Below are 12818 nucleotides of genomic sequence, written 5' to 3' on the forward strand. Positions count from 1 at the left end.
TAACTCACTGTTTGGTTGAAAAAAATCCACTGGAAAAGAAAAATTAACAACAAAATACTATGGCATTAATTTTCTTTAAGAAACCTTGAATCGAATTACAACCATGCAAGTATTATGGTCGCAGTAACCCCATGCGTATGTGTCTTGAAACCGTTTATTTGATGATATTTCCTGTTGGAGACGGGTTTTACCCCAGTACAGACGCCCGGTCCAACGTCATTAGGATTTGAGAAAAGACGACAAGTAGACAAAGGAACAACTAAAGAGAGCCCACGCGCCGATATCCTGAATCTAAAGTAGAACTTATATAGAGCTTTCCAAGAAGAGGAATTGTACTAGAAACAGAAGAGTAGGTTATCACATGAGTCTTCTACTAAAACATGGTGTTTTGTTTTTTTCTTCGTTTATATAACGAATACATGGAAAGAGAAGGCCATAGCTGAAGACGATGCATTCAAAGCAGAACAATGTATGCGTTTGGTTCTATCTCAAGAAACCTCAAATCGAACAACAATGCAAGTGATATTGTCGCAGCTACCCCGTGCGTATGCTTCTTGAACAAGCTTTCGTGAAGCTACTTCCGCATCTGAAATGTCTCGTGCTATTGCCACGGCATCCTTTAAAAAAAAAAAAAGAAAAAAAAAGAGAGGTAGTTTTGAGAGTGCGGTTACTGAGTTGCTTGTTTTCTTCTACTAGAAAGAGACCCATCAAGAGAAATGTGCACTTTCAAAACTAACCTTGTTTGACAACACATTCCACAATCCATCGCTGGCGATAACAATAAACTCCAACGTGCTTATATCCTCCTCCTAAGAAGATAAAAATAGAACAGAGTGCGAGAGTGAGCACAAGCGCATTTCAACCAGGAAAAAAGGGAAATCCGAAAGTCAAAACACAAACAAACAATCTGAGTACCTGAATCTCTGGCTCCGCAATTACATATGGCTTAAGTTGCTTGTCTCCAAACGCCCGGGACACCGCAAGAATTCCACCAACTCGCCATGTTCCTGGTGTATCCCAAGAAAAGGAATTAATAACTAAACGTCCCAAACCAGATAAAGCAAAAGCCAGAAGAGGGAACATGAGAAACTTTTTACCAGCCCAGATGATGAAGCCACCAGCATCTTCAATCCTCTGTCGCTCATCTGATCTATCAGGTTTGTGATCATTAGAAAGTGGAACAGCTACAGCACAACAAAAAGTGCGTCAGTCACAGGAAACTGTTATCAAACTAGTGGTTTATAGAGTAAAGAAGGCAAAAAAAAAAACCTGAGCCATTTCTAGACGCTACAACTCTAGAATCACCAACATTAGCAACAATTAACTTATCTCCAACAAGCAAAGCAGTTGATGCGGTTGAGCCAGCGTTCTTAGGCTGTCCTCTCTCTTCAGTGAGATACTCCTCATCCGTCTGCTTAAACACTTGCCCTGCCAAAACCGAAACCCTCAGGGAGAAAGCAAAGAAAGGGAAACAAACATACATACATACCAATGGCTTTCTTGGTGTCTGAGATAAACTCATCATGATTAACTAAGTTGTTGAAAATATTGTTTTTAAGATATTCTGCAGTTCTTGCACCACCGTGACCATCGAAGACGGCGAAGAAGGCAACCATTTGTCCATCAACATCAGATATTCTAGTCTCGAAGAAATCCTCCATGGTCGCTCGTTTACCCTTGAGACTTGAATACCCATAACTGAACTTCACAGCCCGATTCCCCGCTAAAAAGCTTCACCGGCAAGAAAAGGAAATCAAAAATTGACAAGCAAGATTTTAAATTTAGGTTAAAGAGGAGGAACCTGATTCCGCCGCCGCTGAAAAGAGCGTCGGGATCTCTGGAAGAAATCATAGCATCAGGCGGAGGATTGGAGGAGGATTCCGCATCCCCGCGAGGGGGAGCGACGGAGGAAGGGGATGGCGGAGAAGATGGGTCTCTCAGGATTGGTGTTTGGGAGATCCAGAAGAAGAAAGATAGGGAAAAGAAGAAGACGATTAAGGAATTTATGGTTTCGGAGGAGAAGAAGAAAAGAGTGGTTCGTTGGTTGGTGGACGCATTCGATAGAATCCAGCGAGCACGATTTCTAATTTTTCATTTTTCATTTTTCATTTTTCTTCTTATTATTAAACTAATCAATCAGGAGCTTGTCTGCCCCCTGAATCTCATAAATCAATCCAGCAAAAACATGTTATAAAACGTGGAATAGAAATAATATTGTCCAAGTCGGAAAGTAAGTAAAAGACCACAAATCTTTATGAAAATTGAGATATTTACGAGTATTACCTTGTTCTACCCGGTTCCAATCGGACATAATTCGAACTGTGACTCAAACCAAATCTAAACCGTTAGTTACTGTTAAACCGAAAAAAACCGAGACGGAATTTCAAACCCAAACCCTCCCGATTCACCCAAATTTCCAAATTAAATTAAGTAAAAAACTCTAATTTTTTCAATTTTTGTTTTCCACTTCCCTCTCGCACAAAAGAAAATCGATTTCTTCCAAAATCTTCTCTTAGTCGGAAAAGAGAATCGAAAGGAACAAAAAGGTGAATCGAGATGGTTGAAACAAGACGGGGATAAGAGGAAGAATAATCCGATGATTGTTCCGACGAAAGAAGCAAAGAAGAAGAATCCAAAGAAGAAAAAGAAGACAGATACTATGGGGGAGCCAACGACAGTGACATATGGAGTTATTTCAGAGCCGATAAATGTACTCGTGGAAGCTGCGGCGACTGTTGATAAAGAAGGGTCTCAACCGAGCAAATATGCTCCAACTTCATCGAGTGGAGCATCACCATCGGAAGAGGAGGGGGAGAAGACGCAAGTGAGCAGGAACTTCCAAATGAGCATGTAGGGGATGATGAAGAGAAAGAGGAGGGCTCTAATGAAGAAACTGAAGGAGAAGCGGGTGGTTCTAAAATCAACGGTGAGCCGGTTGCCTCTGGAGAAGAGAATGATGGTGAGGATGAAGTCGGATCCCCTGATGTCCCAGAGGATAAGGAATTGGAAGGTGTAGTAGAAGGTGGGCCTGGGCATTTTAACATGGATTCGAAGACCCAAACCGGAACCGACCCGGAATCGGACCGAAAATTATCAATCTCCACATAAGATATCTTCTCCTTTTCCATTTCTCGAACTGGGGTAGTCTCTTTTGGAACCAACTCCTCTTTGCCACTGACTATCCGATACTCCGAAAGAATCATCGGATTGTCCTCCTCGCGCCTCTTTTCTCCTTCGAGATTAACCCTAATCTCAGCACACACATCACCTTCGTCACCTCCATCCACTCTCAAAAACTCAAGAGAGCGCTGAATCTCAGCCTTGTCCATTCCCCCATCATCCTTGTCCGTTCCCACATCATTTATATCTCCATCAGAACCTTGTTTGCCCTTGAAAACTCCGATCAAATCACGCGGCAGCGTGAACGCCAGTGGATCGCCTTTTTAAAAAGAATATAAAGCTGTATAATTATCAAAAATATAAATAAATCTGAACAGAATTTCTAGAATGGGTAGATATCAAAAGGAAATAAATGGTATTACAATTAATATTTTATTATTCTTAGAAAATATTGTATAAAATTTTGAAAATATTGTTTAGTAATTAAATTCATATGATAAAGTACACTTAAATAATATTTTGAAATTGTAAAATATTTATATTTCTATTATTGCATTATTTAATTTAGATTTGAATAGATTTATTTTAATGATGATGTATGAGTTATAATCATATTTTTAAAAGTTAAAAAAAATAGAAATCAATATTAAATGAAATTGCCCATGTCGTATATAGCCATAAGCCATGTCATCATTTTTAATATGCCATATCATATATTTTTTTTAGTGAAAGTGATTGTAGAAAGCACATGTGTGAAATTACTTTGTAAATAATGTTAGATAATTCTTTTGGAAACAAGATTCATATTAGTTTTAGATCACCAAAAATCACCTATGATGATGTGACTTTTTGAAAGAAAAACGAGATTCCTAAGAGCTTTAGATCGCAGAAACCAGTGTCCATTGGCAGATCAGTAAAGTATCATCCTAATGGCTCCGCTCTGGAAAACTCTGCTTATAAGTTTCGAGATCAACATTAAGGATGTTAAAGTCACTACAAACATGTTTCAGTTTCTTGTACTGCATGCAACGAGGAGTCGAGACCGAAGAAAGTCACTGCAAACATGTTGAGTTTCTTGTACTGCATGCAACGAGGAGTCGAGACCGATAATTTCTCAGGAAGATTTGAAGAATTTGACGTTGGAAACATCTTAACCAGGTGGTATTTTTATAGTGCATCGACCAGAGTGAGCTCCTTATTGAACCATTTGAGAAATTTGTTGCCAGTAGAGCCTGGTTAATGGTAGAAAACCATTTAATAATGTCTTAAATTCTAACAATGTCTTGGCTACGGGCTCGTTCGAGAGAAATTAAAACTGAACTAAACTTCCGAACTGTGACACTTTCTTCAGCATGAAAGTAAGTATTAACATTTCTTTCTGAATAATATGGGATGATCTCAGATTAGAAAACCAGTGAACACAACTTTGAAAGTAGGGTTAAGATTTACATCCAAGATGCTGCAGGTTTTTTGGGAACAGAGAGACAATCAAGAACAAGAAGACAAACAAGAGTGGAGTCTGTGTCATAAACCGTAAAGCCATGTCTAAGACGAGCAGCAGTAACTCGATGAAGCATTGCTGGTATGTGCTGGGTTTTGTTTGAAGATGTTTTTCTTCCCTCCAGACGAACCTTCAGCAGTAAGACTCGGCGTTTCCAAAATCTGTAGATAAATAAAGGTTCAATATTTATACGAACATACCCATCCTCAGCAAAAAAAAAAGCTTGAAGATAGGTAGCAGATATTACTAACCTTAAGAACAAGCTCTTCAAAACATTGCTCAACATTGACTCGAGTCTTTGCACTGCACTCCAGAAACAAACATCCGTACTCCCGAGCAAAGTCTATGCCTTCTTTTTTAGATACAGCTCGTTCACTCTCCTGGAGATGACACTGAGGTCAAAAGAGTTCCAAAAATAATAGAAACACAACCAAAGAGAACTCTTACCTTGTCGACTTTATTCCCAACAAGCATTTTGATGCAATCCTGATTGGTCGAGTAGAGGTCGATTTCCTTAGCCCATATATCTGATAGATTGGTGAATGTATCACGTCGCGTAACATCATATACTACATATGAAGAAGTTTCAAATGTCACTTACAGATAAAAAACAAAGCTTTTATAAAGTACAGTCCGGCAGATCAAATATCAAGAATAAAAAAAATTATTTGGTTCACATACCCATTATGATGCCCTGAGCTCCTCTGTAATACGAACTTGTTAGCGTCCTAAATCTCTCTTGCCCAGCTGAGTGATCAGAAAATAACCCAAAACTGGTCAGAGATAACAAATTATATTGAATGAAAAATACAAGGGACTACCAGTCTCGTAACCATTCTAAATACAAGAGAACAACCACCTAAAAATATAAATGCAGGATACTATCTAGTTTCGTAACCATTCTAAATACAAGGCTAATAGTTTTCAGAGTCACATAACAGCTAGGCAACTATGATAAAGACAATACATGGAAGTAGATTAAACGTATCATATTCCACACTGTTGTTGTCTTTTTTTTTCCTATGAAATAAATCCTCAAACTCGAATCAAATAAGATGTGACAAAACACAAGATGATTGTGATGTCTAACCTGTGTCCCAAATCGCAAGCTTCAGTTTCTTCTCTCCAATGGTAAGATACTTGACCTTGAAATCAACCCCTAGAAAGACAGATCCATATTCAAAACCCGATTGGGTACGTAGGTTGATCATGATTTATACATGAAAAACTCACCGATTGTAGGAGAAAGATCATCAAACGTATTGGATGTGAAACTAAGCAAAAGAGAGCTTTTGCCAACACCAGAATCTCCGATCAATAGAACCTTGAACAAGTAATCAAATTCGGGTTGCCCCGACGAAGAACCCATCGAGAGACACGAACCTTTTTTACTCTGCCAACAAAAGAAAAAATAAATCAATAAAAACACATAAACTTTTGAGTCAAAAGGATCGTTTACGTTTTCACCTGCGGAATCGATGAGAAACTCACGGGGGTCGCTCTTCGAGATCTGCGACAAGAATGACACGAAGCAGAGAACAAAGCGGAGATATCTCAGAAAATGCCTTTTTTTTTTTTTACCGACTTGCTTTTAGTTTCCACAGACGCGGGCCCACAATAATATTCCTCAACGGTTTGTATTACGGTGGATTTTATTTAGGCAAAATTAGAAAAAAAATGCACACTTTACATTTTTGTTTGTGGTTCTAGCACTTCTGATATTTTTGGAAATTCTCGATATGTTTTACCTCTTTTTTTATGAGAAAATTTGTAAACTGAATTTTTTTTTGAGCATCTGAAACAATGGTCCAAGATTACAAAGATAATAGGGTGACACCTAATGCTGCACCAAAACATAAAAACGACAAAAACAAAATCTTAAAGGAAAGATGAATTAGTCTTGAAACTTCTGCAGTGATACGTTGATGAAGCCAAGCTGGTCCTCCTAAAGCGAGATAGGACTGAAACCGCTTATCCTTCATCACACTCTTAGCAATATCACGAGCTATTGTATTGGCATGTGCTCCCTCAACTTCAAAAGCAACAGAGGAAAAGAGACAACACAAAGCTTCAATTTTCTCTAACAAGCAACGGAAACGAGGCCAAGACCGGTGTTGATATCGCCTCTATTGTTTCCGAATGGTCTGAAGCTATGCTTACTGTATGAAGGTGCAGGTCATTTGCACTCTGCAAGACCCAAATAATGCCTCGAAGTTCTGCAGCCAAACGAAATGTCGAGGGAGTAAAGGCATCACGTCCATGAAATAAGACATTACCAGTATGATCCCTCGCCATCCACGCTCCTCCATATTGCAGTGACTTATTTCTCCAATTCACATGAACATTACACTTCACAGTACCTTGCGTCGGAGGACACCATCTTTCTTTGTCCCGTGCGCTACTATTCTGCCTCTCTGTAATTTTAGCTTGTTCTTGTACTTCAAACCATAGAAAAGCTTCTTCCTTAGCATTACTCACCCAAAAACCCGGAGACTTTTGTGTTTCTGCAAACATAATCGAGTTCCTATTTCTCCATATATTCCGTAGCAGCCAGGGAAGATGACGTGTATTGTAGGCTCCATGAGCCTGGTTTTCCATAGAATCAAACAAAAAGGCCAGGTTATCTTCAAGACTCAAAGATAAATCCTGTGGAGGACGAGGACATCGCGCTAACTGCCATAATTCCAGAGCTTTATCACAACGAAACAACATATGGTTGATCGTTTCTGGCTCACTACGACATAAGGAACATGTACTCTGCACATTCAGACCTCTGGATTGCAGTCTATCAGCCACCGCCAACGCACCCGAAAGCACTCGCCATAGGAACATTCTTATCTTCGGTACAGTAGCAATCTTCCACACCCTCCGTTTTAGAGCTAGCCTTTGTTGTTCCATAGCAGTGATGTTAGTTGTGCGACGGGCTTCCAAGTTTGATAATAGCCAATATCCACTCTTGACAGTGTGTATGCCCAAATATGTTTATCCTCTCTACCTCCTATTTGAAGGTCCAATATCCTCTTTACTTCATTTTCTGGGAACAGCTCAACCAGCATCTCCATGCGCCATCTGTTATTCTGATCAAGCAAGTCTTGCACTCTAAGATTCAAATCAAAAAGGATATGCTTACTAACTGGCCTCCTAGGATCCTCATCCATAATCCATTTATCTAACCAGACCAAGGAGCTCTGACCGTTTCTAATGGATTTGATCAGACCTTTCTGCAATAGCTCTTTGCCAAAAACAATACTTATCCAGGCATACGATGGCCTGAAACCCTTCCCTGCTTCAAGGAATGACGTTTTAGCATAATACCGGCCCTTATATAATCTTGATAGTAGACTTTGTGGATCATTCATCAACTTCCAAGCCTGCTTAGCCAAGAGAGCCTGATTAAAACCTTCTATGTCTCTGAAACCCAGCCCTCCGTTCTCCTTAGCTTCACAAAGCTTTTCCCAAGCTATCCAATGGATTTTCTTCTTGTCTCCACTCTCATTCCACCTGAACCCAGACATGGCACTCATAATCTTTTGGCAGTGGTGTTTGGTGAGACGAAAACAAGACATCGCATACACTGGAAGAGCCATAGCAATTGACTTCAGGAGTACCTCCTTTCCCCCAAGACATTTTGGTATACCATCCATTCAGTCTTTTATCTAATTTTTCTCCAACAAATCTTGAACAATTCTTTTATTAGAAGTTCTTTAAACAAATTACACCTAATTTGTTTAATCATGTTTTCTTGACTTCGCAACATGTGAATCAACACTGACCAACTTCTAAAGCTACAAGAACTAGATTGACACAATCTCTCTCTCACACATGAAGTTCTAACTCTCCAAAAACCGTATCATCTATCAAAGACTCAGCATCACCTATTATACCCCTAGGCAATCTGATCTTGTTAGACGATAACTACAAATCTAACATTCTACTTCCTTAAATCTCTCGATTTGATGGTTATCTTTGGAATGATTCAATCTTCATAAGCCACATCATCTTTTAACATTTGAATGACTCCCGCCAAATACTCAGACTTGATCAACATTGTTTCGGTTGAATACATCAGCAGATTTCAAGCCTCACCCTAAATAACACATTGTGTAAAAGGACAATTTCAAAGTAGCAAAAATTGTAAACAACTCATAGTAAAGATGATTACCTCAGTTTGATTCAAATTGCTTTAAATTAGAAGGGTTGTTTAGTCAATTAACCATTTAGAAGTATGTTATGTTTGGAAAGTATGTATACATCAATAGAGAATAGGACCTCTCAGAGATTCGGGACAGATTGCAAGGACTTGATTACAATGTTAAGGGATCCACAAGCTTGGCCAAACTTCTCAACTGACCTAGAGGGCATTCAAATTCTCCAGATGTGTTTCTGAACTTCAAGATCAGCTACTTTCTAAGGACGCAAAATAAAATTGCTGATTCGCTAGCTAGGAATGCTCGTTCTTTTCATAGATCTTTTTGTTTTGTTGGTTGTTCTATTCCGGTCTGGTTATCTAGACTACCTCAAGTTTGAGTAATAGAATAGCCGTTTGTTGTCAAAAAAATCAATAGAAAATAGAAAAAAATAACAAAAAAAAAAATAAAAAGTAGGTTTTAGTGTAAATTTCGCATATATTTTTTGGTTTCCTTTCACCTTAAGTAGGGGTTATTGGTTCTACTATTTTAATGGATTTAAGAATTCTTCTAGGATTTAAGAAATCCGTTGATTCTTAAATCAGACATATAGATTTCAAAATCAAACATACGGAATTCAGAATCAAAATAAATAGATTTTTAAAATCAATCAAATGGATTTGCTATAAATTCAGCTTTATAATAAAATAAAGTATATAAAATGTAAAACACATTCATATATCATAGGTTTATAAAATCTCTCCACATATCTGTTGCTATTGTGGCTCTCACTTGATTAGCATGTTCTCTTTGCTGATCCTGAGTTACAAGAATTTCTTCATCATTGTTATTAACTAGTTGAACATCTTCTACATCCTCAGAGTCTTTTTATTCAGGAAAATTATCTGTTCTACAAAACTTCCGAAGAAAATTATGTAACCCAACACACGCAAGTACGATCTCTGTTTGTGTCTTGTAAGGAAAAGGGGGTGCAGATTTAAAAATTAGAAACCGAGATTTGAATATACCAAAAATTCTCTCGATAACATTCCTCAAGGAAGCATGACGATGATTAAACAACTCTTTATCATTCTGAGGAGTAGAATCCTGACCAGAAAACTCTTGTAGATGGTATCGAACACCTCGATATGGAGCTAAGAAGTTCTGATGATTTGCAAAACCGCAGTCAACTAGATAAAATTTTCCTGATATTAAACAATAAAGTAGTTAATTATCTGGAAAAAATATGTATGATTTACAATATATTTATATATATATGTGTACCTTCTGGAACTGGTAGTCGATTAGTGTTCCTTGTTAAAGCATCATTTAATATCTTTGAATCATGAGCTGAACCTTCCCATCCACTAAGTACGTATATGAATTCAAGATCAAAATTACATGCAGCCAACACATTTTGGGATATATCACCTTTTCTGTTGCGGAAAGGAGCTGCATCTTTTTTTTGCACCATTGCAAATATATGTGTACCATCGATAGCTCCGACACAATCCTAACATATAGTAAAATTATGATCTATAGAAAATAATAACTCAATCATGGTTAAAATATTAAAAAATGTACCTTGAAGTATGGATAAAATCTTGTACTTTCTTTAATCTTTTGAGGTGTTCCGGGTCCGGCGGTAACCATAAAACTTGGTGAAATTTGGTTTAAAGCTCGCAAAACTTTGTGAAAATTCTCACTTATAGCAAACTTGGATCTCTTAAAAGTATCTCTTGTATAGCAATACCTCAAATTTTGACCAACTACAAGGAGAAAAGATGCAACCATTTCTTCAAAGCTGATATATCTTGTATCAGTTAAACTTGTCTTCTCTCTGAGAAGATTGCATAACTTCTTGTCAAATATAAGTTTGAGATCATCAAATTCTTCAAATGTTTCATCACGAAACTTTTTGAACTTTGGATGTGCCTAAAAAAAAATTAAAAAAAAATTAACATAATGAAAAAAAATAATAATAATAATACAGCCTTATGTTTATTTACCTTTAGATATTCAGCCCATACTTCTTTTGAAGCTGTAAACCTTTTTGTGGTTGAATCCCATCCAAATCCAGAACTAAAACGAAGAAGTTCAGCCGCGTTAAGATATTTTGTTTTGCAAGATCTTCATTCTGTTTGAGTAGTGTTGATAGGTTTTATTGCATCCATGCATTCGATTGAGAGTAGATAGAATTCGTCTCTCCACCGTAAATTTGCTGAATGTGCCATTACTGTCACGCAAACCCGAAGCAACAGCATCTAAAAGTAAATTGATCAAAGTTTTATTTTCTTCAGGACTCCATTGAATATATGAACATTTTTCTCGTTCTTGCGATGGGTCTTGTGTTTCTTGATGTGATTCTCCCATTCATGCTTCTGGTTTTAGGTTTTATGTGTTTGTGTGTTTATAAAATTATGTGTGTATAATGAAGATTATATAGAAATCATGACACATGTATTATGGAAAGCGGAAATCAATATAGAAATAATAGAAAATAAAAAAATCAGGAAATATAACTTTTTGTTCAAAAGAAACGACATACTCCTACCAAAAAAAAACAATGACATATTCTACTGAAAAATGGAAGTTGGTGTTAATAATAGAATATTGCATGATGAAAGTGCCATGGCTTATTTGAAATTTTTGTTGTATACATGAGATATTGATCATTTTTTGTTAGAGAAAAATTTATAAGACAAATCCATTCAAAATAACAAGCTATAACTCAATATTTGTTTCTTTGTATTTTACTCTCTAAAATACTTATAAATCTATTCAAATCCAAATTCAAATCAAATGCTTAATCAAATCCTTACTATTGAATAATACCTAATTTTGAAATCTATTTTAAAATCATAGAACCAATAACAATGAATTTGAATACAGATTTTAAAATGAGAAAAAGACTAGGATAGCACCAAACCAAGTTTTAATTCCTAAAGTAGCACTCAAGGCTCAAAGTCACAAAAATAGGTTTCATTAAAGAGGTAAATATACACTTATACCCCTTGGATTAATTAATCCAAATCTTAGGGTTTAGAGTTAAGGGGTGGGGTTTTGGAATTAGGGTTTAAAATTTTATAAAAAATAAATAAAAAAATAAAAAATAAAAATTAAAAAAACAGTTTCAAAAAGTATTTTTAAATTATAAAACGAAAATTTGAAAAAAAAAAAATTTCGAAAAAAAAAAATTTATAAAAATTTCGAATCTGAAAACATATAATCTGAAACTATAATTTTTTTTTTCATTTTTCTATTTTTTTATTTTTTTTTTATTTATTTTGGTTTATTTATTTAATTTTAAATTAATAGTATTATGGATATTTTACCCTTTAATGAATGTCATTTTTGTGACTTTCTCTTTCTAGTGCCATTTTTGAGACATAAACTTCAAAAAGTGCTAGTATTGACAATTGCCCTTTTAAAATCATACTAGGTGATAACCCGCGCCCTGCGCGGAATAAATAGATTTCAAAATATTATCACTTTTAATATGTAGACATAATAAAAGTTAAAGTCATAGCAAAAAATACTATATGTTATAAAGTAAGGGTTACACGAAATTTAATATATCAATCTAAATTAAGCTGCGAAAATTTTGTTTAAAAATTGTATATTTGTTTGCATAAAATAAATTATAAATATAAAATAAAACAAAACATAAACAATAGACTAATAAAATATAAAAGAAACAATGTCTTGAATGGTTTCAAATCGGAAACAAAGTTAAAGCCAACCATTTGATTGCTTGAGAGAATGTTTTGATATGAGCAAAGTCGAGAAGAAATGTGTGGTGAGTTTTCTGAATTATAGAAGCCGTATATTTATACTAAAAAGAAATCGCCGTGTGGTCATATAGATTCAAAATAATGGTCGTAACTAAATCGAATATTACACATAACTTGCGCTCCAATCTTAGTCGAGAATTACTTTAATATTGTAAATAGTTAATGCAAATTTCCTTTTATCAATCACAATTGAACAAATTCAAAAAAGTTCACGATTATTAATTGATTACAATCATTTGAACCTTAATCTACGTTCCTTATATACAAAAGTCAAGT

The 12818-nt window shown here is 36.0% G+C and overlaps 2 protein-coding genes across 3 annotated transcripts; both read right to left on the reverse strand.

Annotated features, from left to right (window-relative positions):
* Window positions 1–286: 286 nt before the first annotated feature.
* Window positions 287–2174, reverse strand: LOC106415641 (probable protein phosphatase 2C 11). The gene is made up of 7 exons (XM_013856398.3): window positions 1802–2174; window positions 1490–1731; window positions 1270–1428; window positions 1098–1184; window positions 916–1007; window positions 738–809; window positions 287–617 (listed from the first exon to the last, which is right to left on the reverse strand). Exons 1-7 carry the CDS (start codon window positions 1849–1851, stop codon window positions 489–491), a joined length of 831 nt encoding a protein of 276 aa, XP_013711852.2. The 5' UTR covers window positions 1852–2174; the 3' UTR covers window positions 287–488.
* A 2347-nt stretch (window positions 2175–4521) lies between these two features.
* LOC106411957 (ras-related protein RABC1) lies at window positions 4522–6234 on the reverse strand. Of its 2 annotated transcripts, none has more exons than XM_013852826.3 (7): window positions 6089–6234; window positions 5855–6014; window positions 5712–5780; window positions 5303–5368; window positions 5069–5190; window positions 4873–5001; window positions 4522–4782 (listed from the first exon to the last, which is right to left on the reverse strand). In XM_013852826.3, the coding sequence occupies exons 2-7, from the start codon at window positions 5988–5990 to the stop codon at window positions 4666–4668; spliced, it is 639 nt and encodes a 212-aa protein (XP_013708280.2). In that variant the 5' UTR covers window positions 5991–6014; window positions 6089–6234; the 3' UTR covers window positions 4522–4665. The 2 variants fall into 2 exon arrangements, with proteins under 2 accessions (XP_013708280.2, XP_022549502.2); XM_022693781.2 differs by having other exon boundaries at window positions 6081–6179.
* Window positions 6235–12818: the final 6584 nt, after the last annotated feature.

This window comes from Brassica napus, chromosome A10, assembly GCF_020379485.1.
Source record: "Brassica napus cultivar Da-Ae chromosome A10, Da-Ae, whole genome shotgun sequence".
NCBI lineage: Eukaryota > Viridiplantae > Streptophyta > Magnoliopsida > Brassicales > Brassicaceae > Brassica > Brassica napus.